The sequence below is a fragment of the Leptonychotes weddellii genome, chromosome 6, assembly GCF_054177405.1.
Source record: "Leptonychotes weddellii isolate Sample4059 chromosome 6, ASM5417740v2, whole genome shotgun sequence".
Lineage (NCBI taxonomy): Eukaryota > Metazoa > Chordata > Mammalia > Carnivora > Phocidae > Leptonychotes > Leptonychotes weddellii.
In genome coordinates this window covers 48,114,134-48,140,468 of record NC_138374.1, presented here as the reverse complement: position 1 = coordinate 48,140,468, position 26,335 = coordinate 48,114,134, and the positions used below count along the sequence as shown (strand labels likewise).

Here is a 26,335-nt window from a genome sequence, read left to right as displayed (position 1 = left end):
AAGTAAAATAATCACCAGATTAAGTAACAGAAAAATTACATTTGCTTTGGGAATATAATGACACACAATATACACTTTTTCTAATACTCAGAACCTCTTTAGATATTGGGGTAAAGGTGAAACTATACAAGACACTAGAGAAGTGAAAGTTATTTAACTATAGTCATAACTCATTATTGAAAGCCTTTGCCAGGGGCTCCTGGGTGGCTCAGATGGTGAAGTGTCTGCCTTTGGCTCAGGTCATGATCCCAGGGTCCTTGGATGGAGCCCCGCATCGGGCTCCCTGCTTAGCAGGGAGCCTGCTTCTCCCTCTCCCTCTACTGTTCCCCGTTTGTGCTCTCTCGTTCTCTCTGTCAAATAAATAAATAAAATCTTTAAAAAAAAAAAGAAAAGAAAGAAAGCCTTTGCCAGATCTTTCAACTGATAATGAAACTGGTAATTTTTTATTAACTTCTGCCAATTTTCTGATGGAACTGCTAGTGACTACGAGACTGCTAGTGAAATGGTTCACAGTCATTTAAAAAAGGGCGTTGGGGAGCAAAAGCAAAGAGAGTAAGAGTTCAATTAACAGGAAATTGAAACCCAGTCAGTCTAGTGACTGCATTATGCTAACAAAATCATGTATTCAAATTAATTTTTAACTTGGTATACCATAATTGTTCTGTTTTAGCTTGTCTTCCAGCTGCATATGGTCTTGGTTCCATTGACTGCTATGTGTTAAGCATCATTCCATATTTGGGAAGGTAGAGGAGAAGGAAACCTATTGTACTTTGCTCCTGAAGAGTAGCGTAAGGACCTCCCAGTGCTTATGGCACCACTGGCTATGCAGATAGGGCTCTTTGAAAGTGGCTTATTATTTAAGGGACCCTCACGTAAACCCCTTCCCACCCATTTGCTTAGATCTTTTTCTTGTCCCACATGTAATGGGACACTATCCAACCATAAACCTGCCAGCAGAATGAAGTTGTAATTTCTCTCCAAGTTTGCTCCGGTACACCCTACATCCTATGTCCACTCCCATAAGTGGCCAAAGACTGAGTAAATGAGCTGTTGTCTCACATGCTTGCATGTTAACTCTCTCTCTCTCTCTCTCTCACACACACACACACACACCATAACGCACATATACATGCATAATTAATTTTTGATGGCAGAGGCAGTGTGTTATTCACCACTGTAACCTCAATTCTAGCATGATGCCTTGCATATGACAGATGTTCAATAAGTATCTGTTCAGGGGCGCCCGGGTGGCTCAATTAAGCATCTGCCTTCAGCTCAGGTCATGACCCAGGGTCCTGGAATGGAGCCCTGTATTGGGCTCCTGCTTCTCCCTCTGCCTGCCTCTCCCCCTGCTTGTGCTCATGCTGTCTCTCTCTCTTTCTCTCTCACAAATAAATAAAATCTTCAAAAATAAATAAATAAATAAATATCTGTTCAATGAATTAATAAACACATATCTTTAAATACACTGTTACTTTTGGGGTGCCTGGGTGGCCAGTTGGTTAAGCATCCGACTCGGCTTTAACTCAGGTCATGATCTTGGGGGCATGGGATTGAGCCCTGCGTGGGGTTCCACACTCAGCCCCGAGTCTGCTTGAGCTTTTCTCTCTCCCTCTCCTTTTGCCCCTCTCCCCGCACATGTGTGAGCGTGCACGCTCTCTCTCTCAAATAAATAAATCTTTTGGGACGCCTGGGTGGCTCAGTTGATTGAGCGTCTGCCTTCAGCTTAGGTCATGATCCCAGAATCCTGGGATTGAGTCCCATGTTGGGCTCCTTGCTCAGCCGGGAGCCTGCTTCTCCCTCTGCCTCTGCTGCTTCCCCTGCTTGTGTGCTCTCTCTCTCTCTTTCTGACAAATAAACAAAAAAATCTTTTTAAAAAATAAATCTTTAAAAAAAATAAATAAATACATTGTTACTTTCACCACCAAAAGCTGGACTGGGATTCAACCACTTGAGGCTCAATTTTTACTCTTAAAACAGTATTAATTTATAACATGGTTAAACATTGCCGTTGATTTAAACTTAAGCACGTCTGAGGAAAGATAATTTTTACCTTATCATGACCTAAAAACATTATGAGGATTATATTTATTTATACCATATTTGCTGTATTTACTAACCATGTACTGTGATTTGATTGAATATTTTTAACAGCTTTATTGAGCTATAATTCAAATAACATATAACTTACCCACTTAAAGTGTGCAATTCTACTGAATGATCTGCAGTTCTTGGGCTCACAGAACTGTGCAGCTATCACCACAATCAATTTTACATTTTCATCACTCAAAAAAAAAACCAAAAACCCCAAACCTCTGTTCCCACCGGTATCCCTGAAGTCTAACCTCCACACACATAGTAATTCCTTTACAATGTAAGTCAAATCATCTCATTCTCTTGCTCAAATTCTTCTGTAACATCCCATCCCTCTCAGACTAAAAACCAAAAGGATTACAATGGCTCTCTAAGAATTGTAAGATTTGTGAAGTCCTATGTGATCTGATACTTGGCTACTCTTTGACCTCATCTCTGACCATCATGCTTTGTCCTAGGCTTTCCTCAGACCTGCCAGTTATGCTTCCTCCCCAGGACCTTCGCATCTGCTGGTTTTCTCCTGTCTACAAATCTCTTCGCATAGATTTCCACTTGGTTTCCTTCCTTAACTCTTCCACTGTCTTTGCTCAAATATCACCTTTACAATGAGGCTAGCCACCCTATATAAAATAGCAAAATCCTCCCTCCTCTTACCTTGCTTTATTTTTCTCCTCAGCACTTATAACCAGACACAGTGTATATTTGTTTGTTTTTCCTTTAGAATGTAAGTTGCACGAAGACAGAAATTTTCATGTTTTTTTCCCCTGCTGTATCTGGTGCCTATTAACAGTCCCAGGTACATTTGGTATTCATTAAATACACGTTGAATGAAGGTGCTTCAAAACTGTCTTCTCCTATAAAGTAAGAAAAGAGCAGAACCAAAGCAGTTTTGCTAGACTGCTTTCAGTCCTAAGGAATCCTGCCACGGTTGATCAAGGGATGCATTCTAACATAAGCTCACACACATTTAGACACCGTCTGGTCCTTTTAAATTGGCAGAATTCATGAAATGTTAGAACTAGTTCTAAAGTGGGCATACAGAGACAGAAAGGTTGAAAGTTATCTGAGTTCCTGCCCCAACACTCTTTTCCTCCCCCAGAAAATATGCCTTCTGTGTACTAGGATGGGTTTAATGACTACCTTTTTGTTATTCAAAAGTGAATCTACTGCTTCTTCAGAGACAAGGTCGGTAGTTTTTCTGGTAATGGATTTAGAAGATCTTAGATCATGCTTTTTGACACTCACGGTTAACTTTGCTGTTGGAGCGGATAGCAGCATGCCTCTGGATTAAACTACAATTCCCAGAGTGCATCTCTAGGTGAATTCTGGGAAGTGTGGCAAAAGCATGCTTACAACCATGGTTAACTTTGGAGGACTTAACAGCCAGCATGAAACCAGAACTACATTTCCCAGAGTGCATCTCTAGGGGATTCTGGGAAGTGTGGCAGAGGCCGCAATGGTCCCTCTAGGAAAGGGAAGCCCTACTTCCCAGGAACGTTCGGAGTTCCCTGGTTTCTGCTGATTTTTGAGGCCTAGGAAGGCACCCTCCCCCAACAGAATTCAGAGTGAGTACAGCGGAACAGAAAACTGTTGAGGTTCTAAGCCCAGGAGGGATTTTTTGGGAAGGCATAGTCAAAACTTGAAAAAAGCTCTTGGTCACAGCATTTTGTGATTTTAGCTTAGTCTTTTCCTTCTTGCAGAAACCAGGCAATGGCCACAGTTTTGCATCATAACTTAAGGAGCTATCCTTTTAACTAAAGCTAATATTTTTCTGGAACTTTCTTGGAGAGTCATTTAAAAATAGAATTTGCCTACTTTTCTGTGTTGTGCCTGCATTATTTTTTAATTGAGGGAGGAAACATTTTTTAGAAAGCAAACCATAAAGCTACTTAGTGAGACCTTGAAATCTGTATTCTGTGGCTCCTCAGTTTTGCATATTTCCTCATTCCATTGAGGTCCACAGTAATGAATAGAACTGAAAAGGGCTCTCTCAAACACTACCAAACTTCTTGGTAGAAATAACCACAGAGATTCGAGATGGGCCTTTTCTTCATGCTGTAGTATTTTACAAAGTAATCTTTCTTCTGTTAAAATGAACAGGATGAGAAATGTGGGAATTACTTATTACAGGGGCTTGAGAGAAATTGTTAATCTTAACAGCCTTGCCTCTTCATTGAATAGTTTTTGGTAAAAATAATATTATCTTTCATCTCTATCAGTCTTTGTACTTTTAAAATACATAATCATAAATGAATGTTGAAAAATGCTTTCCCATGTATTTCTCATCAACACATGAGTTTTGGAGCCAGATAGCCCTGGGTTTGAAACTGCTGCTATCTAAATTGTGATTTCAGATTAGTTAAAGCTTTATCTTCCTCACTTGTAAAATGGGATAAATTCATTCATTCATTCATTCATTCACCTATCTATATTGTGTTTTACATTGTGATAGAGACAATGCTAGGTGCTATAGGTAGGGGAAGATACAATCCCAACCCTTGAGGATTGTACAGTCTAACAGATCTGAGAATTGGGTATGTGAAAACCTGACATGGTTGTAATACACTTTAGATCCATTTTCTCTCCTTCCTTCCCCTGTGAGAAGTGAGACAGAAACCAAGCTCCTACGAGTTAGGTGACAGCTATAGATCACAAATTCAGTCAGTGGGAGAGCCCAGAATAAAAGTCCGGAGTCTCTTCAGTGCTTACTTGCCTGTTCCTTCCTCAGTTTGGAGATACGCACAGACACTGTAAATAAAACAGAAGGCAGTCCTGGGCTTGTCATCTAACGTAAAATAACAGTGCTAGTATTTTCTTCCAAAACTTATTTCGTGAATAGTGAACTTTTATCCCCAGAATGCCATCAGGAATAAAATACCATAATACTTGCCAATCCAAACAAAAACAATTCTGTTTGTAATGTGGATTTGAGTATCATGGCAGGTTTACCAGTTGTTTTGCAGCATGTTTACTAAAGGTAAGCCCTTGAGCCAATACACTTTGAATAAAACATCGCACTGAAGACCCCTAAAAGAGTAAAAAATCACAAACTATTTAGAAATAAGTAAATTTTCCCTGCATTAGATTTCTAAATAGTAATGGAGTTATAAGAAATTATATTTTCATTCTAAAAGTAATTTCACATATCCTCATTGTTAAAAGACCTTTTTTTTTTTGTACTGAGGTACACAAAGAAAAGCAACACATATAGCAGTTGGTTCTTATAATGTGTTTCTATGATCATATTATGGAAAATGCTGGAAATGTACTATAATATTCTAAAATCTAGAATAGTCAAAACCACAGTAAATAAACGAGCACAGGACATCAAACAGTTTGCAAAAGGGGAACTAGAACTATTAAATCTCAAAACACTTTCAATCTTGGTAGTTATAAAAAAACTATAAAATGAAAGTTCTTTTTTTTTTAAACCAGACACTACTGAATCTTGTAAGTGTGGCAATGTGTAGAAGGAGCCATATGATTTTAAACTAAATTTTATCCCAGTAATTCTACTTTGGGAAACTTAACCCAAAAATATCAGCACACAGGTATTTAGTGGTATCTTATTTCTGGTAATTTAAAATCAGAGCAACCTAAATGTCTAAAATCAGGGGAATGTTTAGCAAAATAAGGATGAGTCTACCCGAATGTAGTATTTTGCAGCTAAAAAAAATTATATAGCTTATTCAAAAACATGGAAAACTGCTTGTGATGTGTTTCATGAAAGCAAGTTGACAAAAATGTGTCCTCTGATTACAAATATGTAGAAGTTGTATGTGTAAAAAGATTAGAAAATACATAAGTTATATTTATGTGGCCATATTATGGACACCCTCATAATTCTCTTTTCTAGATGTCCTGTAATGTAATTATGTTAATTTTATAATTTTAACGATCTATTTAAAAGAGAAAAATATAGTTAAAGCAGATTTTTAAGGAAATCATTTTCTCTTCTTTGACTTTTCAATAATCTCTATACTGTTTTTATATAAGATGTGTATAAAAAATATACAAGGGACCATTTAGAAAAGGAATTAGACTTAATTTTTATCTACTAGGTTTATGACTGTACCAATGAAGGTGCAGTTCTCAGTTGAAATAAGTCTGGTTTTCCTCTTGATTGTTAGTATTTTTTCAAAGTTACATTAAGAACTTGACTTTGTTTTTTATAAGCTCTGTGACCATCCCATGAGTCAGCAGACCATGATAATCCACAACTGGCTAAGGTTAATTTCGTAACAGAAACTAGGCAAAGCATCAGGCAGCCAAGTACAGTGGGCCACACAGATTAGTTGGTACTTATAGCTCAACCAAACAGCTCTTGGCTCTCAGGATTCAAGGAACTCACCAAAAGAATTCCTTTTGGCTCCCTGGGAATGTGCTGAGGTACTCCTGTTGATATGTTATGTGTACTTCTAGTCACTTTAAAAATACAAATAGATACATATCTAATTTATGTTTACTGATATGTACATGTCCTTTTTCTTTTCTTTTTTTTATTATTTTTTTATTATTTTTTATTTTTTTTAAAGATTTTATTTATTTGAGAGAGAGAGAATGAGAGAGAGCATGAGAGGGGAGAGGGTCAGAGGGAGAAGCAGACGCCCCACTGAGCGGGGAGCCCAATGTGGGACTCGATCCTGGGACTCCAGGATCATGACCTGAGCTGAAGGCAGTCGCTTAACCAACTGAGCCACCCAGGCGCCCTTCTTTTCTTTTTTTTAGAGAGGGAGAGAAGTGGGGGCAGGCAGGGACAGAGGGAGAGGGTGAGAGAGAATCTTAAGCAGGCTCCACGCCTAGTACAGAGACCGACGCAGGACTCGATCCCACAACCCTGAGATCATGACCTGAGCTGAAATCAAGAGTCGGATGCTTAACCCACTAAGCCACCCAGGCTCCCCTATGTCCTTTCCTTTATAAATTAATTAGATCACGGTAAACCAACCAAATATTACTTGCTTTTCTTACTTAAACATATATTGTGAATATCTTTCCCTGTTACTATATATGAATGTTTCCACTGTTATCTTGTATTTATTTAAAGATTTTATTTATTTGAGAGAGAGAGAGTAGGGGGGAGGGGCCGAGAGAGAGGGAAAGAGAGAATCACAAGCAGACTCCTTGATGAGCGCAGAGCCCAATGTGGGGCTCGATCCCAGGACCCTGAGACCATGACCTGAGCCAAAACCAAGAGTCAGATGCTTAACTGACTGAACCACCCAGGTGCCCCTCTTCTATTTATTTTTAAGAGCTGTATATTATTCCCCTTTATCATACCTTTCAGTTAACGTTCCTATACATATCCTTTCCTTCTTAGGATAAATTCATAGAAATGGAATTGCTAGGTGAAAGGGATGTTTATTTAACATTTCAATAGATATTCCGAAATTGCCACCCAAAAATATTGTACCAATTTGCATTCTCAGAGTTTGTACATGAGACATATACATATGACATACCCATATACAAGAAATATATTTCTTCCAATATATCACACAAGTCTTTTAATACTCTCCTAGAGTGCGTTGTACCCACATATCACATGTTCCCTTCTGGGAAAGCTATGTTTGTTTTCTCTCTCCTACTAGAGTCCCTTGACCGTAGGTTTTTCATCAGTACATTTCTGTGTTCCTTAAAGGACCTTGCATAAAGTCAGTTTTCAGTAAACACTTTTTGTTGAATGTCTTTGCTAAATATATTTTACCCTTGGCTAGGACATAGATTGTAGCCAAAACTGTCCAAGGATTAGTCATCAGTGATTCATAATTATGCAACCAAGAAGTAAGCCTAAACTTTAGATGTTCCTCAGTGATTTGTTTAGTATCAAAGCTTGCTTTGGTTATTTAACTGTACTGATTTTCTCATTTCAGTGCAACTTCTTGACTTTTATTGCCAGTGTGAAATGTACTTTTCATGGGGAATCAAATACTTATTGATATACAATTTAAAAGGAATTACCTGCAGAATGGATTCGTAAGATACAGAATTTTTTTTCTCTCACAATGGAATACACAAAATAGAAAATATCTTAGATTCATGTAGATTTGCATAGCTGCCTTTTGAAATATTTTCTTAATGGCCATGATTTTTGTATTTTTCTTATCTATAGGATTCCTCTTACTTCATTCTCAGAGGGACTTTGGCTTTCATACATTCTCCATTACTCTGGAGACATTCCCAGTCTTACCTGGTCTTAGAGCAATGCTAGCTGCTGGAACAAACTTCAAAAGTTCAGTTGCTTAATATGGTAGAAGTTTATTTCTCACTCATAAATCGTCCAAAGTGTGTGTTGGGGGGGGTCCTTTGGTTGGCAGGTGGCTTTTCTCCATGCTGTGATTCAAGGATCCAGGCTTCTCTATCTAATGACTCTGCATTCCAGAGTCTTCCAAGCAGAAGGAGGAAAGAGGATGAAGGCATACCCACTTCTTTTTTTTATTTAAAAAAATTTTTTAAAGATTTTTTTTTAATTTATTTGACAGAGAGAGACACAGCAAGAGAGGGAACACAAGCAGGGGGAGTGGGAGAGGGAGAAGCAGGCCTCCCACTGAGCAGAGAGCCCGATGAGGGGCTCGATCTCAGGACCCGGGGACCATGACCTGAGCCGAAGGCAGACGCTTAACAACTGAGCCACCCAGGTACCCCTTATTTTTTAATTATTTAAAGATTTATTTATTTAGGGGCGCCTGGGTGGCTCAGTTGGTTAAGCAACTGCCTTCGGCTCAGGTCATGATCCTGGAGTCCCGGGATCCAGTCCCGCATTGGGCTCCCTGCTCAGCGGGGAGTCTGCTTCTCCCTCTGACCCTCTCATGCTCTATCTCATTCTCTCTCTCAAATAAATAAATAAAATTTTTTAAAAAAGATTTATTTATTTATTTGAGAGAGAGAGAGAGTGTGCACACATGCGAATGGGGGGAGGGGCAGAGAGAGAGGGAGAGAGAGAATCTGAAGCAGACTCCAAGCCGATGGTGGAGCCCAGTGCGGGGCTTGATCCTATCACCCTGAGATCAGGACCTGAGATGAAACCAAGAGTCGGATGCTCAACCAACTGAGCCACCTGGGCACACCCTAGGCATACCCACTTCTTAGCTGCTTCAGCCTGGAAGAGATATACATCACTTCCACTCACATTCCATTGTTAAGAACTACTTTTGTCACTGCTTAGATATAAGAAGAGAAATGTAAATTGTGGCTTAGCAGCTAACTTCTAGCAACAATTCTACAATATGGAAGGAGGAACATATTTTTTTGTAGATAATAGAGTCTCACAATAACCTATTAGGTAGGCAGAACAGGTTGCAATTTTGTAGATTAGAAAAGAGGTACTAAAAAGTTGAAATCCCACAGCTAGTTAGTGGCACAAATGCAATTTAGAAGCCAGATCATCTGACTCCTATTCAGTTTCTTTCCTTAATATTAAAAAGTAATCCTATCCTGGCGTAAAGTATATCACCTCTTGGTGATTCATTACTTTAAATTGCATACTATGACTTTTTTTTTTAACTCCTCTTTTCTCTAAGGACCTGACAATGTCCCTGTATTGTGGAATTGGTTGCAGGAGAAAATCTTTTTGGTACTTTAGGCTGCTGTCAACTTATGTCACTAAGACCCGGTGAGTTGTGACCAACCTGAGCTCTGATTATTCTCTCTTTGGCCCATTAAATTATAAAATATAAATATCTCAAAATCCTACATTGAGGATTAAGGATACATGATTAAGATTTACATATAAGGATAGTCATTGCAAATTATTTATAATTGGAAAAATTATAAATAAATTTCCAATATTACCTAAAATGTCTGACATACTTAAATATTAAGTTCTATTAAGATAAGAACTTTGTCTTTCCCAGTATGGTACCCCTCGTGCATAAAACAATACCCGGCGCATAGTAGGCACTGAAGGATTGTTGAATGGATGAATGAACAAGAAGGGAGAAATTAATGATGGTATACCCCTATGATGGAATTAAAAACTATACTGAATAATAATATTCATGAAGTTTCCTGAAAAAAAGGTAGATAATTCTAATTCCCTCACCTCTCACCTCTAAGAAAGAACTAAACTACCAGTTAAAGGTAGACCAGGAGAAAAAAAAAACCTACACCAGTACAGGAAGATGGTAAAGGACTTCTTTGTCACAGCCTGGGCAAATTTGAAATCTGTGAATTTGAAATCACTAGCCTGTTCTCATAGTTTTGGGGTTTAAACTTGCACCATCTGTGTTATGGTCCCCAAACCCCAACCTAAGAAAAGAATATAAGTAGTAGTCGTAGACTTATAAGACCCCTGGGCACCTTGCAGAAGCAAGGTAAAACTCCTCTGAAGAGATAACACTCATAACCAGGGCTTCCTAAATGAAAAGCTCTGCCAAACATGAGTGCCCAGTCCAGAATTTAAAGGCACGTAAGCATACAATATTACATGAACGAGAGTGAGAAAAGAAAATTGCAGTACTTAAATTATTGTAGGTTATTTGCAGTGCTCAGGCTGAGACTCTGAGAACAATAATTGAATTATTGAACAATTATTGAATGGTCTAAAAATGACTGTTAAAGTGATTTTAAATTTTTTTTTTAAATTCATGTGACAGAGAGAGAGAGAGAGGGAATATGAGCAAGGGAGAGAGGCGGAGGGAGAGGGAGAAGCAGACTCCTCGCTGAGCCAGGAGCCTGATATGGGGCTCGATCCCAGGACCCTGAGATCATGCCCTGAGCTGAAGGCAGACGCTTAACCATCTGAGCCACCCAGGCACACCTGTTAAAGTGATTTTAAAATGAGTAAAAAGTCATGAGAGAATGAAATTCTATCAATAAAGAACATGGCATGAAAAGAATGTTAAAGAAAAAAAGGCTACAACTTAATAGGTATGATTCTTAATATACCTATCTATATACAGATACCAATAAATAGTTTGAAGAATTCCCAGGTGTAAACAGTGATAATCTCTGAATGGTGAGATTCTTGATTTCCCTTTTTTGAACAAATTGCTAACTGTATTTTCTGACTTTTATGGGATGACTTTTTATTTTTATAAATAGGAAAATAAGTTTATGTCTGATAATCTTAGTGTTGTTTCTGTGCTATTATAATTAAAGGGGGAAAATTAATTTTTCAAATTAGTGTTCCTGATCGAGAAGGAAAATGTAAGGAATTTTTTGGATCTCCGTTCCAGTTCCAGTTCGGCCCCAGATTTAAGACCTGGGTGTTTATGTAGGTGTTGTGCTTTTTAGGGTCATTAGGGCAAAGCACAGGTTGTACCACTCTTACTGTTCTTTTAGGAAGGCAGCGGTGTTTGTTCTATTGTTTATATTTGGTAACTTCTGAGTGGCACATGTCTCTCCTTTGACATGAATTAAGTCTTTGCCCCAGGAAGTGAGTCACTTATAATAAGTTTAAAAATACCATGAGTATTAAAATCTCAGGTTTCTTTGGTCTTGTGTTTATGAAGAGCTCATTGTAACCCCTTTTATCATATAGTCAAAAATAGGTTCCTAAAGATGCCACTGGGGCACATTTATCATTTTGCTTTGTAGTTTTATGTTGAACCAACTCTGTTAGTGTTACAAAAGCTCCCAGATCCTACAGGAAATATCCATAAACTGTGTTGCCTACCTCATGACAAAATCTGCCATAAATCTGAGTCTGTTTAGGGCTTTTAATAGGCAAAAATGGTTATCCCTAAGGCTTCAGAAGGAGAATCTACATTCAGTACCCCCTGAATCATGTGGACCCTGACCCAATTTCCAAGGCTCTTGAAGGGATAAACTTAGGTAATCTTTAATGAAGGTGATTGAAAAGCCTAGATCTGGATCCAGTACTATTTCTTCTAGAGAAACTAATGATAGGATGTTGTCTTTTTCCACATTTGTATTTTGGCTATTGAAGATATTACACTTATTAAATAAGCGTAGGTCAAGTATAGGTTTCACTTTCCCATCAGTGGTCTCTGGTAGAGATAAGGAGCTAATGGTGTCCACTTCAAGGACTAGGTGTTGGAAGCACGAATGCACTAAAGATAACAGCTCTTTATCTCCCTAGATTGAAAGAGAGTTAAGGTATGGTGTTGGCTCTCTGTCTACAATAATAAAGTCTGCTCCCATTCCTCGGTATTCTGTGGTTGATGTTTCCTCACTGTACTTGTTTTCCTTTCACTCCACTGCATGTAAATTCTTGCCTCACAGTGTAATATTGGCAAAGTACCTTGAGGTTCAATTCAGTAAATATTTATTACCCTTGGAGTTCAATTCAATAAATATTTATTGAATCGAGCCATTCAATATGCTAATTACTAGAGATACAGAACTAAGGCTGACCCTGCCCTAAAGGAGATCCTAGTCTTTCAGGGGAAAGAGCAGTTTAGGATATAAATAAAAGGAAATAACTGTGATAGGAGAGGGATGCAAGGACCAAATTCTGAAAGATGAATGCTGTACAAGTAACTAAGTGTGGTTTTAATAATGCTTTATTTCCAAAATACAGGTATTTATTTGAACTGAAGGAAGATGATGATGCATGTAAAAAAGCCCAGCAGACAGGAGCATTTTATCTCTTTCATAGCCTGGCTCCTTTGCTTCAGAAATCGGGACACCAATACCAGGCCCCCAGGCATAGCCTACTAGGTAAGCCCAAAGAGGACCAGCAGTACTGTAGACCAGCCTGTGGCCATGAATGAATTTCATCCATATCAAATCCCTGAGAAGGATCCTTCAATTTTAGAGTCCAGGTTTTTCAAACTATTTCTACCAATTAATTATTTAGTGTATAAACCTGAGTTGCCCAAATATTATTTAGTAGTGGTATGAACCACTATTGCCTTAAACTAGGGGTCAGTGAAACTGCTGTCCAAATTGGAACCCACTGCTTGTTCTGTAAATACTGGAACACAGCCAGGCTCATTCATTTACATATTGTCTATGGCTGTTTTCGCACTACAGTGGCAGAGCAGAGTGGTTGTGACAGAGAGCCACGTGGCTCACAAAGCCTAAAATATTTTGCCAAACCCTGCTTAAACCAGTGATTTCCAGCCCTGTGGAATTGCGTACTCTTCTACTATTGAGATTTGCATCATGACTTCATTTCTTCTAGAAGGGTCAAAACTTAAAAGTGAATTAAAAATAATGTTTTAAGAACTCTTTAAGGGTATGTAAATAGACATATCTAAGCAATCAAGGTACTAACTTTCAGTTTTATATGATGTCACTATACACTGACTTACTTCTAAATACAAAGCCAGTGAATTTCCTCCATGGGTCAGAGGTTGAGTACTTGGATAGGTAGTTTCTAGCAGTGCAAAAGAATATCAGGATGCCATCAGAAGGCAATGTTATGTTGTATTATGAACAAATATGTCCTTCACGCACAGGAGGACAGATTTTCTCCCTATACAGCACTTGTCTTATACAGACTGGGATCTTGGATGAATAGTCTACCCTAGACCAGACCCCCAGCATAATCTGGAGACTACATTGTATGTAACTGATTTGGTCTCTAGCATTTTAAGCATACACTTTTTTTTTTTTCCAGCACCATAATACATTAACTGTCATGTATCTTTTGAACTAGGGGATATTCTCCTTTCATGATACAATCACAGAATACGGTGGTACACAGCAAGAATTCCTTCTTTAGTCTAAACACTTCAGATTGCTCATGGGAAGATGGAGGCCTAGAGAGGCTAAGTGATTAGACCAAGATCACATAGCTAATTAGCTGCAGGGCAGTGGCTAGAAGCAGGTATACCTACTTCAAGCTGAAGTAGATGATTTCCTAGGTTAATAAGACTGTGGTGATTTAATGAAAAACCGTTGTTTTCGTCCCTTCTCCTTTTCTGTTTCTTAGAGTTGGAAAGGCTCCTGGCAAAGTTTGGACAGGACACACAAAGAATAGAAGACTCTGTGCTGATTGGATGCTCTGAACAGCATGAAGCATGGTTTGCTCTGGATCTAGGTCTAAACAGCTCCTCTTCCATAAATGGTATAGAACATTATTTCTAATGGGTACTTCCCAGTGGTGCTCAGACTTAGGGATTTCATGTAATAGTAAAATTTCAAAAAAAAATTTGTGAATACCAAAGGTTATCAACCTTGTTTTGTTTTTTTTTTTAAGTTAGGACCAAAAAAATATTACCCATCTACTGTCATCATCATTTAAAAGATAAAGAATATTTTAATACTTTCTAAGCTTGGTGGTAGGTACACAGATGTTTGTTTTATTCTCTGTACCTTAATACATTTTATATTTCTTAAATGTTTTAAAATTCATGACATCATTCTTATCTCAGGTGACTAACTAAACATGTTACCATGCTCAGGGTCTTCAGACCTGCATTTGGGAACCAGTTTGGTATAAGGTTCATGGTTCCTACTAGGCTTTCCTTCTCTCCTTCCAGGTCTGGTTGTAAATGTAATGATGCTGGAATGCAGTGCAGATAGGAGCTTAGAGGTGCCATTTTACCTCTTTTCCAGGGAGAGTGTGTGGTTAGTGCAAATATTCTTATTACTCTGAAGAGGATCTTGAGAAATACTATGCTCTGATGTTTCGCAAATTTGCCTGAATATAAGAAATCACCCAGTGCTTGTTTAAAAATAAAGATTTCGGGGCCTTACTCACCTGCTGTTCAGAATCTCCAGGTAGGGGCTTGAGAACCTGTATATTTTTTATTTTCCCTAATAAAGTATTATCAGGCGAGTTTGGGAAACACTGCTTTAATAGGCATACTTGAGAGGGGCCCTAAGGCAAAGTTTGGTGTTTGTTTCATTTTATCCTCTGTTCTCATTTTCTAGCTTCCTTAGAGAAACCAGAAATGGAGACAGAGCTTAAGGGCTCTTTCACTGAGCTGAGGAAGGCTCTCTTTCAGCTGAATACAAAGGATGCCTCCTTGCTGACCATGGTAGATTCTGACTTCTTAGTTCTGTAGGAAATTTGGTAAAGCAATGTTTATGGGTGAATACATGCATGCATGCACAAGGCTAGAATGACATTTGGTTTCTTCTTGAATAGATCACAGTCCTTCCTACAAACCTTGGCAGAAGGACAAGTTGCTGTAGGGAGATTGCTTATTCTTCTTTCTTTTGCCCTTATTATTGGCAGGACCATTTTCTCCTAAAGAAATGCAGATCTATCAGCCTCCTGATATTTTTAATGACCCATAGCATAACATACCATTATGTTACTCCTATGAAAAATTACTTTGTATTGCTTTAATGACTTCTCCTCACAGCTTTAGACTTCACTTGTTAAAGTGCTTTTGGTTGTTCATTTTACTTAAAAAGACATCTCTAAACATTTTTATTTGCAAAAAAATTCCATCTTTACTGGGGAGGAATACCTCTTGGGGCGTTACACTACATTGGAAATATCTTATTTTTAAGTTGGGTCCTAAGTACATGGGCCATTCATTATAATAGTTTATATATGTATTTTAAATGAATGATAATACTTTCTCTTATTCATATTTCAGATGCTAGAGGAGTATTTCCAGATAGTTTCCTTATTTTAAAGTTCAAACAGTTAATAACCATTTAAAGTAGGTGAGCTGGAAAGGGATTGGCATTTCCCTTTGAGTTGCTCTAAATACTAGGCCAGCACTATTATAGATGAGCTTCACATTCTCTCCAAATGAAATCAGCCTATCTTTGTATTCCTAGGCTCAGGCTCTTCTCCGTTGGCATGATGCTCATCAGTTCTGTAGCAGAAGCGGGCAGCCCACCAAGAAGAATATGGCTGGCAGCAAGCGTGTGTGCCCTTCCAGTAAGATTATCTATTATCCACAGGTAAGCACTACTTTAAAAGGACAGTAATCCAAGAAGACTGTGCTAGCCTGTCCTGGGGACAGAAGCCTGTACAGTTAAAAGGCTTTCCTTAGTTATCCATTCCTTCATCCATTAACAGGCCCCAAACCCTAATGTCTAAGTCTTCCGTCCCCTTTTCCTAGATGGCTCCTGTGGTGATTACTCTGGTGTCAGATGGGACTCGATGCCTGCTTGCCCGCCAGAGTTCCTTTCCCAAGGGAATGTATTCTGCCTTGGCAGGTTTTTGTGATATAGGTAAGAAGTTTAGGGAATGTACAGATGACTGGAGGACACAAAAGTTTAACAATAGTAGGTATTTCTTTGTCTTGTTGCTTTTATGCTTGGAGTCTCAAGCACACTGTTCCCTGTCAAGTCAAGAAAATAGCCTTCTGGCATTATAATTTTCCAATATTAGGCAAGTTTTCAAAGATATGGCATACCTGAAAAAATTATACAGTTAATACTCACCCATACACTTACCACCTAGATCCTACAATTGTTTTCTTCATTTCCTTTATCACATATCTACCCATTCTATCCATCCACCAATCCATTTTATTCTTTGATACATAGTTTGCAGACATTAGTACACTTCTCCCTAAATATTTCAGCGTGCATTGTATTAATTAGAATTCAATAGATATTTACAGGTTGTTTTTTTCTCAGTCTATTGGGGTAAAATTTGCAAAAGGTCAAACATGGCATTAGAATTTTATTAAAGCTGAGAACAGCAGTAGCCTGTCACTCTTATTTTGCATTCTCACTAATTAACTAGTATAAGTATTGTAGTTCAGCACCCAACTCCAGACTTGAGTCCTGTTGCTGTAGAACTCAGGGATTTAGGGCTCTCCCAAGAATACTTAATTGAGACTTTGGAGCCAGTTTTGGGTTCCTTTCACAAATGGGCATCTGTATCACCCTTCCTGCTGCAAGGCTGTCCTGAATTAATCTGAGTGCTTATAGGTGAAAGTCTGGAAGAGGCTGTCAGGAGAGAAGTTGCAGAAGAGGTGGGATTGGAGGTGGAAAGACTGCAGTACTCTGCATCCCAGCACTGGCCCTTTCCTAATAGCTCACTCATGATTGCTTGTCATGCAACTGTGCAACCAGGGCAGACAGAGGTAAGTTCTGATGCTTCCTTAGGCTGTGATATTTCCTTTGCTTCACCCACAATGGTCAGTAGGCACCTTTCTAGTCCAGCATTGTCTACGTTATACAAAGATGTGTAACGTAGGATTTGTTCCCTTAAGGAGTTTGCAGTCTTATAAAGGAAGCAATCTCCATGAAAATTCAGAGCATCCGCACAATTACCATTCTTCTTTGTATGTATTTCAGTCATGTGACAATTTATTTTTCAGCAGGACTTAACAGAGCATCTTATACAGAGTAGGCACACAATAAATATATCAAATTAAAGGACTGATTTCAGGGTTGGTCTTATTGTTCAAGTCTGTTAGGATGTTGGGGACCAATTATATAAAATCATAGGAACTTCTGGTTGAAAGGGATTTAGATGTTGTCTTATCCAGCCTCATCTTGCTCTTCTACAGCATCCTGATAGATGGCATTGTGGTCCCTACCTGCCAAAGTCTATTGTGTTTTGGTTTGCATAGAATTAATAATATCTCATCTGTCTCAGCTTCCTGCGGATACAATGTGCATTGCACATTGATTATATATCAAAGGCATAGCAAAGAAGATACTATGCCTTTGATAATCATTAATAATCCCTTATCCCTTAGAGAAGAGTAATTTTATGTTTTTAAATTGAAAGTTAATCAAGAATTATTTATATATTACACCTCACTGTTAACCACTCTTTAGTATTTCAGTATTTGTGCTTCCAAGATTTTTAAAAGGCACTTTTTTCTTTTACACTGTTTAAAAAAATATATTTAACTCTCACCTTTTAATTATGCCTCTTTTGCTTCTGCACAATATCTAAAACTGATTATCTCCCAGCCTATAGATCCCAGGTATTGCTCAGTTCTGGGAACATTTTCTCACCTGTGGCCAGAGTATTCTAAATTTTGTAGCTCCTAACCTTACATTCTGTTTTTCTTTATGTCTTTTAGATCCAGGTGAACTTGAAAGAACTAGAGGCAGCTGGCTGGTTCAGTCATGATGAGGTAGCCACAGCCCTGAGGAAAAACAATCCATATACTCAGCAACAGTATGGGACATTCTGGTTGCCCCCTAAGTTAGCCATTGCCCACCAACTGATTAAGGAGTGGGTGGAAAAGCCGCCCTGCTCTACCCTGCCCGCTTAGCTCAGATTGAGCCACCTAGATCCCTTCTCAGTATCCTGGAGGGGCATAAAAGAGATCAGTTGATAAAAGGGAGGTGACCAAAGGCCATCTCCAACTTCATACTAAGGCAGAGCGGGAGGTGACCCTACAGCAGGATGCCTCTAATAGCAGTGAAAGGAGGTTCCTGTTCATAGGCAATCAAAATGCCAAACAGATAATGACGATTGTCAAAATCAGAGGGAAGTCTGAAGCATTAGTTTGGATATAGGCCCCCATGCACCCATTTTCACTGAGGTCTTGGAAGCAAACATCTTTTGGCATGTATCTCATTAATGCTGGGTTTACACTAACTGCAAAAATGCCTGGTATAATTTTAATTTTATCTTAGTATTGAAGATACATAGCAAATCTCAACCCACTACTGAGTTACCTTTCATCCTCATAGAATTAAGAAAAATGGCACAATATAACATTAAAAAATTCATGTACAGGTATTTTGTACATGGTATTTAAATAAAAGCCTTATTTCTTTAAGTCATCTGAAGGGATGAAGAAAGTGGGAGCCAAGGTCTTCCTCAGAGTACCCTGTAATAAATCAGATGCAGTGATGTTCTGCTGGGGTAATTGCATCCCAGTGGGGCTTAAGAGAGCTAAGTCTTTTGCCGTTACTTGCTCAGCTTGTGACCCAAGGAAAAGATGATCACTTTACCATGTCTGATTTCCTAAATATAAAATGGTCACTGCCATTTGCATACTGTAAGTTGTAACTTCAGCTAAGGGAGTAGTGAGGGTGAACCATTTCTTGTTTTATGGGATAAACTAAATTTAGGATTGCTCATCATTCATGTATGTCATTCTATACTTTGTCATAAGGGAGAATTTATCTGGAGGAAATAAAATAAATTTCCACACCTTTGTTCAGATGTATTTTTCTGTCTTATGAAGTGAGGAAATAGTAGAAAGTAAGAATCTGGGGCAGGGAGTAGGGAGGGAGAAAAGGAATCTATTTGTATGATAAGCATTGAAGCCCAGGTCCCAAGTGTGGAAAAACTGAAGCAATGTGCAGAAGAAAAATTGTTAGAAGTCTGTTTGAAAATAGGAATGGCCGGGAAAGAGTTGTATCTTCAGATGATTTCAGGCACTAATTTGTGATAAAAGACTCAAGTGCTAGAGATACTAAGATTATTCACACATTAAAGTCTACTAGATTCTAGAACTAGACAAGATGAAGTGCTGAATTTCCCTTTGATCCCAAAAGGTCGTTGCTTTTGCCGTTGCCGGCAAATCATCAGTACTTTGGGGAAATCAAAGTGCCTTCATCAGGAAATGTTGAGGGATAGTATGTGATGGGACTTGATTGTCCTGTTAGGTTGGCAGCTTGCCCTGACCTGAACTAAACCCAGCATGTAGAAGGGAAAAGCACTCTCCAAAGGGAGGTCCTGAGATTTCTTCATATCTTGCAGTTAGAAGAAAACAGTTCAGGGTCCATGTGTATTACCATCTCCCAATCTTTTCTATCTCTCTGTGGGTGTGTTTGTGAGCACCTGTGTACACATCCCCAATCTGAAAATACTGATAGAAAGGGGAGTGTGCAGGATTCATGTTAAGTTTCTCAAACTTACCATGGAGTAACTGTTTGCTTTTGGATTAATGTGTTGATTTGGAAAAGAAAAACGAGAGAGGCTAATAGAGGAGCTGTGACACTGAACTTTATTTCCTGGCAGTGAGTGGGAGGAGGGCTTTGCTTCTTAGAACTCCAAGGATATCTGAAAGCTGAGGCAAAAGAGGGCAGGGCTGAGGTACTGAAAATGGCAGATAAATAAAAGGAACTTTCGTACAGGGCCTACCTGGCTGGACAATATTCATGTGGCAATGAGTGATGAAGGTGGTAAGGATAAAAAGAGCCCACTCAGTCCGTGAAGCAGAAGAGCAAAAACAGGTAAAACATTAAAACAAATGTATTTGTCACCAGAGTGAGCCTGGCTAAAGGTCATTTCTGGTAACTGGAATAAAAAAGCAACTCATTCACTTCTCATTTTTGCCTATCACCCTCCTTTCTCTTCCTTTAATCCTCAGTAAAGATCAACTTAATGTTCTAAACGCGGAGTGTGTAAATCTCTCAGGGGCTGTCCAGGGGCTTGATTTTTCTCTCTTCTGCTGACTTCAAAACCTTGTATGTACCTCAGCTGAGATCACAAAGACTTATGCAGAGTGGACAACATTTGGGGCTCACAGAGGAGAAGTTAGCCTGTGAAACTTGTACTGAAGAAACATTTTTACTAAATGAGTCATCTAAACTATACATGAGCACAGTGAGACTCAATATTTATTTAAGAAGAAAAAAAGAGGCTAGGTGTGCTGGCTAATCTTGCGTTGGCTTACTTGTGGGTCTGTGATCAGTGTTATCAGGCAGCTGTACTCCCATGCTTTGTAAAAGGTTGGATGCAGGTCCTGCCAGTCCAGCTTGGGAACTATAGGATTCCAGTATATTTGAAACCAGGTTCAGGTCTATATCCACTGGTGTCATAACAGATCCTCCTGCACCAGAATCTTCCTCATCTGAATTATTATTGGTAGTCTGGGATAGAGGTTCCTTATTTATGGAGAGAAAACAAAATCACGGAATAGGCCATTAGATTAGATGGTAGTTACAAAAAAAACTAAGCAATAATGTAAAACTGAAATCTAAATTAAAAAGGCAATTTCTTATCCTTAATGATAGAAAATAAAAATGAAGTCTAATAAACTTCACAATTTAACACACATATTAGAATTTGGTTCCAAAGATTTTAACACACTTCTTTCTAGGGAAAGTTTCTATAAATTGGATTTCTTCCCCATTTTGAAATAGCCCAAGGGAGATAACCAAAGTTAAGGAGACATATTTATAGCTTGCCTAAGAGTTTTAAAAGAGATACGCAAATATGAACATTAAAAAGAGAGAATCTAATTTTTTCTCTAAATGAAAGAAACTAATTTCCTTTTTATCCCCCAGTGAAAAAACTTTAAAAACCTGAGGCTCTGTGGAGTCCAACCACAAAGATTCTGAATTGTTACTTGAACCTCTCTGGTTTCACAGGTTGGGAAAGGATTTGAAAGACTGTAGCTTGAGTTATAGGCCTTAGTATCTTTGCTATTCAGAGTGCAGTGCATGAATCAGCAGCATGCTGATCCCAACACTGCTTGGGAGCCCGTTAGACATGTAAAATCTCAGGCTTCACCCCAGACCAACTTAACCAGAATCCACATTTTATTTTCTATATTTTACTTTTTTTTTACTTCACTTTTACTTAGATCTTTAGATGGCTCATATACATATTAATATTTTAGAAACACTGCTTTAGATAAATTTAACACTGTTTCTTGGTTTCTATTAGGTTTGGGCAATACTGGAAGTGATTATAGTTTAAATGTGGTTTAGATGATCAAAGCAAGGTAAATAACATTCATTAAGGGCCTTATGGATTTCACTGTTGTCTCATTTAGTTCTCATATTGATTCTACAACATAAGGATTACTGGTTAATGGATATATATTCACAGCGGATGGTTGAGCTGGATTTCAAACCCTAGTCCCCAAGGCTCCAGGGTCCACTCTCTTTCATAATGTCTCTTAGGCCCAGGTTAGACACTGCTGGTATAAAAACTAGGATAAAAAAATGAGTGGAAGATGAATTCTTAATTTGGTCCTAAATTAAGAAAACACAGAACAAACACTATTAAGACTTGAAAATTATTTGGATATTTAAGATCCTTTCTGTTTTTAAAGTCCATGTAAGCTGTTAGTAGTAGAATGCAACCACAAACTAGTCTGACCACACTGCATGACTTTTAATGTTAAATCCTAATGAATAACATAGAATAAGTAATATAATTAAACATATTTAGGAGAACAAAGTTAATAATCCTTAGGGAAACATTAGCAATCTTAAATTCTTATTTATTTCAAATCAAAATATCAAATTCATCATCAAAAAAAGGAAAGAAAGAAAAACTAAGATAAAATATAGTTTTAGCTCTCCTTCATAATATTAAGATATTCAGATAGGGGAAGAGGTTAAACACTCACGTACCATTTGCTTCTGGGTGGTGAAACTTTTGCCAATGCTGGTCTGTGCCAATTCCTGGTCCATCTGGGCCATGTATGACTTGAGATTATTAAGAGTTCCTCTTACAGATGCTTCTTCCCCAGTCTCCTGGGTTTTAAGATCCAAGTCATCATCACTATCTAAACATTCAAAGTCTTCTTCATCCAGATCATCGGAGTCTGATTCATGAGGACTTGGACCTACACAGACCCCAACACAAAAAGAGCCACATGGTAATTTTTTCTTGAGTGATTATACCTCTCAAAAGAGTTAAATATTATCTGCGGAAAATGACAAATATACAGAGGTAAATTACTTAATAAAAATCCCTTCCAGAAAATGGTACTGTGGGCAGATATTTGCAGAAAAGTACACAGACTGATCTGAAAAAGAGTTTTTTTTACTATGAATTCAATAACTAAAATTTTTTACTTAAAATTTAAAAGCTACAGAATACATGGATATACTTTGATATAAATATTCAAGCCATATGGAGTTATTATTGTCTCACATCTCACTCTCTTCCCAGAGTTAAGCATCTTTTCACAGTTTGGTGGGTACCCAGGCCTTTATGCAGTTCTTTACGTATATATAAAAACGTAAGGGTATTACACACATACACATATCACACACACACACACACACACACACACACACACACTGAACCATGGTTTGCTTTTCCACTTATTTCTAGGTCTTGGAAGTCCTTCTTTGTGAAAACATGTAGATGGATCTCATTCTTTCTTAAGACTGCACAATATTTCATAATATGATTGTACTATAATTTAGCCATTTCCTTCTCCATGGACATTTAGGACATTCCAATTTTTTGCTACTACAATGCTGTAATCACTATCTTAGCACATATGTGTCCTTTTCAAAGAGAAAATTCTTGGAAGTGAAATTACTAAGTCAAAGGTTATAAACTTTCTAGAGTTCCAAACCACCCTGTGAAAGACAACTTAAACTTCCACGCTCATAGTTTGACAGTACCCATTTCTTCAACCCTTTGAGAAAACTGGGTATTGTCAATCTTTTAAATCTTTGCCAATATGGTGGGCAAAAAAATAAGTTATTACTTTGTATTGTGTATTTATTTACTAGAAACAAGTATTTTCAGATATTTGTCTGTATTTCTTCTTCAAGGCATTGCCTGTTTATATCCTTTGTTGATTTTTTAAATTGGGCTATTTGTCTTTTTATTATTAGGGTTAAGTACAGTAAGTCAAAAGAGAAAAAACAGTGTAACATGGAAGCCAAGGTAAAACCATATCTAGCCACACAGCATTCACTCATTCAACACTCAATGAGCAGCTACTATGTTAGGCACTGAGCTAAGCATCCTCTGCAAAATCATTCAACTGGGCAGAAGCTCATGGTTGAAAGAAAGTCAAAATCATTAAGAGAAAGCAAATACTTTGACTTCCAAGAGATCCAATGCTCTAGTACTCTAGCAACAGCCTTGCTACTTATAGTTTCAGAATCAGAATAAACATCACACTGTAACTTACCTAAAATCTTGTCAAAATAATTAAGAAAAGAATCTGCATCAAAAGTGATTGGAGCCTCGGAAGGTTCTCTGTAAGATTAAAGGAAAAAGACCATTTATTTTGAACACAACTCTCTGGAACTTTTTTTTTTTTTTTAAAGCAGTGCCATTCTTAGGACTACTACTAGAGATACGATCTCAAAAGTACAACAAGAAATACTGTAGTTTAAATGGTCTTGTAGGGCAAAAGAAATGGGAAAGACTGATGAAATAAAAGTAAAGGGTGCTGGGGTGGCTCAGTTAGTTAAGCAACTGCCTTCGGCTCAGCTCATGATCCCAGAGTCCTGGAACTGGGTCCCACATCTGGCTCCCTCCTCAGCGGGGAGTCTGCTTCTCCCTCTGCCTCTCCCCCACCTCTTGTGCTCATGATCTCTCTTTCTCTCCCACAAAAATAAATAAAATCTTTAAAAAAAAAAAAAAGAAAAAGTAAAAATTTCACTTTGTTTATGCACATTTAACTTACACTGATTTAGGGACCTACCCACCCTGCACCTCCCACAAGATATATATATATGGCATTAGCAGAACAAATCACATCTCTGAGTTAATTTTAAAAAGGTCTATTTCTTTAGGAACTAAACTTTTAAAAGTAAGAACATATTTCCTCTTATCTCTTTCTTTCTTTTTTTTTTTTTTAAACTGGCTCCATGCACAGTGTGGAGCCCAACATGGGGCTTGAACACACAATCCTGAGCTCAAGACCTGAAATGAGACAAAGAGTCGGATGCTTAACCGACTGAGCTACCCAGGCGCCCCCCCAATCTCTGCTTTCTTAAAAAGAGAATACTGAACATAAATTTTATTCTTCTCATGAGGCTCATGAGCATCAACACGAATAAAGATATATTTGCCGTACAAGTGACGATTCCATCTACCTTATTTTCCTATTACTTGCCAAATGTAACTTTCCATTTCTTCTGTTATTATTTCTTCCTCTGATGAACTCTTTTATCCCTCTCTTTTGAATGTGAAGCTTCCAATCGGCTTGTGGGGTGGGAGATTGAATGGAAGTGTGGATTTGCTGAGAGCTAGGTGTTAAGAGCCCATAAGGTTCTGAGTAAAAGTTTAAAGAGTAAAATACACGATTTCCTTGCACAGCTCTGGGATGGACACTTTTAGATCTGTTGAGTAGTCTCTCTGACTTACTTTAAGAATTGCAAAGAATCAGACTTAAAAATACAACTCCAGGGCGCCTGGGTGGCTCAGTTGTTAAGCGTCTGCCTTCGGCTCAGGTCGTGATCCCGGGGTCCTGGGATCGAGCCCCGCATCGGGCTCCCTGCTCAGCAGGAAGCCTGCTTCTCCCTCTCCCGCTCCCCCTGCTTGTGTTCCCTCTCTCGCTGTATCTCTCACTGTCAAATAAATAAAATCTTTAAAAAAAAAAAAATACAACTCCAGATAAGTCATCATGGTACTAGGCACCAAAAGAGGGAAACACAGCAGTACAAATCATTTACTGAAAAGAAAAACAAGAGTGGAAATGGCAATGACTAGATGACTTCAACATCTGCATTCTAACTACTTAGATATTTATACTCTAACACAAATTACCGAGGTAGCTCTGCTCCTTTGTGGGTTGAAACTTTGGAAATGAAAGCTTTCATGCTTTCTGAGACTTGACTTAAGTCGTAGTTCTGCTCCTCCTTGGAAATGGGCTCTGCTTCTGTTTTGCCAGCAGCTTCCTGCAGTAGCTGGTCCAGTTGATCTGGTGAGAGATCTAACCACCGGTCATCTGAAAAAGAAGAAAACAGGACACTGCCATACCACACTGAACATGGCAGGTACTCTCAGAGAAGGGCCCTGTGAGACTTAGTGGAATATTTTCATCTTTCCTAAACCTTCTGCTCTATCCTGGTCCATTACTTACCATCTTCTGGAGGAAGATTGGCTTCTTCCTTCTTAAGCTCTTCCATATCAAATGGTACAGTTTGTAATAAGGTTAAGATTTCTTCACCTGGGCTCATAGCAAGAGAGCTATAAAAAAACAGAAGACATGGGAATTTTTTTATAAGACAGCTCAGAATAATAATCACAAAAAAATAGTATTTTAAAGCTGGGAGGAATAATCTAGTCTAATTTATTTTGAAACAATTGTTATAGGTTACAGACCCCTTTTTCTCAAAATTTTACCAGGAACTCTAAAAGAGCTCAAAGAAAAACTGCTTTGTACAGCAAAGGAAACTGAAAAGGCAACCTACTGAATGGGAGAAAATATTTACAAAATCATACATCTGATAAAGGGTTAATATCCAAAATATATAAAGAATTCATACAACTTGATAGTAAAAAAACAATCTGGGGCGCCTGGGTGCCTCAGTTGTTAAGCGTCTGCCTTTGGCTCGGGTCATGATTCCAGGGTCCTGGGATCGAGCCCCGCATCCGGCTCCCTGCTCAGCAGGAAGCCTGCTTCTCCCTCTCCCACTCCCCCTGCTTGTGTTCCCTCTCTCGCTATGTCTCTCTCTGTCAAATAAATAAATAAAAATATTTAAAATTAAAAAAACCAATCTGATTAATTTTTTTAATTTAAATTCAATTAGCCAACATACACTACATCATTAGTTTCTTTTT

General features: G+C 38.3%; 2 protein-coding genes across 5 annotated transcripts in view; one reads left to right on the top strand and one right to left on the bottom strand.

Moving 5' to 3' along the window:
• Positions 1-3,519: 3,519 nt before the first annotated feature.
• Positions 3,520-19,050, top strand: NUDT13 (nudix hydrolase 13). Of its 2 annotated transcripts, XM_081822967.1 has the most exons (10): positions 3,526-3,659; positions 4,951-5,071; positions 9,615-9,706; positions 12,578-12,717; positions 13,937-14,071; positions 14,881-14,987; positions 15,745-15,870; positions 16,032-16,143; positions 16,852-17,006; positions 17,961-19,050. In XM_081822967.1, exons 3-10 carry the CDS (start codon positions 9,624-9,626, stop codon positions 18,153-18,155), a joined length of 1,053 nt encoding a protein of 350 aa, XP_081679093.1. In that variant the 5' UTR covers positions 3,526-3,659; positions 4,951-5,071; positions 9,615-9,623; the 3' UTR covers positions 18,156-19,050. The 2 variants fall into 2 exon arrangements, with proteins under 2 accessions (XP_030881610.2, XP_081679093.1); XM_031025750.2 differs by lacking the exon at positions 4,951-5,071 and having other exon boundaries at positions 3,520-3,659.
• ECD (ecdysoneless cell cycle regulator) overlaps positions 10,657-26,335 on the bottom strand; it is a 38,529-nt gene continuing 22,850 nt past the window's right edge. For 2 of the 3 annotated variants that reach the window (XM_081822911.1, XM_081822910.1), the window contains exons 10-15: positions 25,635-25,741; positions 25,319-25,499; positions 23,733-23,800; positions 22,207-22,421; positions 20,517-20,727; positions 10,657-18,026 (exon numbers count right to left, since the gene is read on the bottom strand). In XM_081822911.1, coding sequence (XP_081679037.1) covers positions 18,001-18,026; positions 20,517-20,727; positions 22,207-22,421; positions 23,733-23,800; positions 25,319-25,499; positions 25,635-25,741 — 808 coding nt within the window. In that variant the 3' untranslated portion in view covers positions 10,657-18,000. Of the gene's footprint in view, positions 18,027-19,823; positions 20,728-22,206; positions 22,422-23,732; positions 23,801-25,318; positions 25,500-25,634; positions 25,742-26,335 lie in introns of those variants that run through there. The other variant, XM_081822909.1, reaches the window with a different exon arrangement.

Bases quoted from the DNA above. Each gene is read 5' to 3' on its own strand.
- NUDT13 (XM_031025750.2), top strand. From the start codon at position 9,624: ATGTCCCTGTATTGTGGAATTGGTTGCAGGAGAAAATCTTTTTGGTAC. The intron at 14,072-14,880 runs GTATAGAACATT...CTCATTTTCTAG, and splicing joins CAGCTCCTCTTCCATAAATG to CTTCCTTAGAGAAACCAGAA. The intron at 15,871-16,031 runs GTAAGCACTACT...CCCTTTTCCTAG, and splicing joins AGATTATCTATTATCCACAG to ATGGCTCCTGTGGTGATTAC.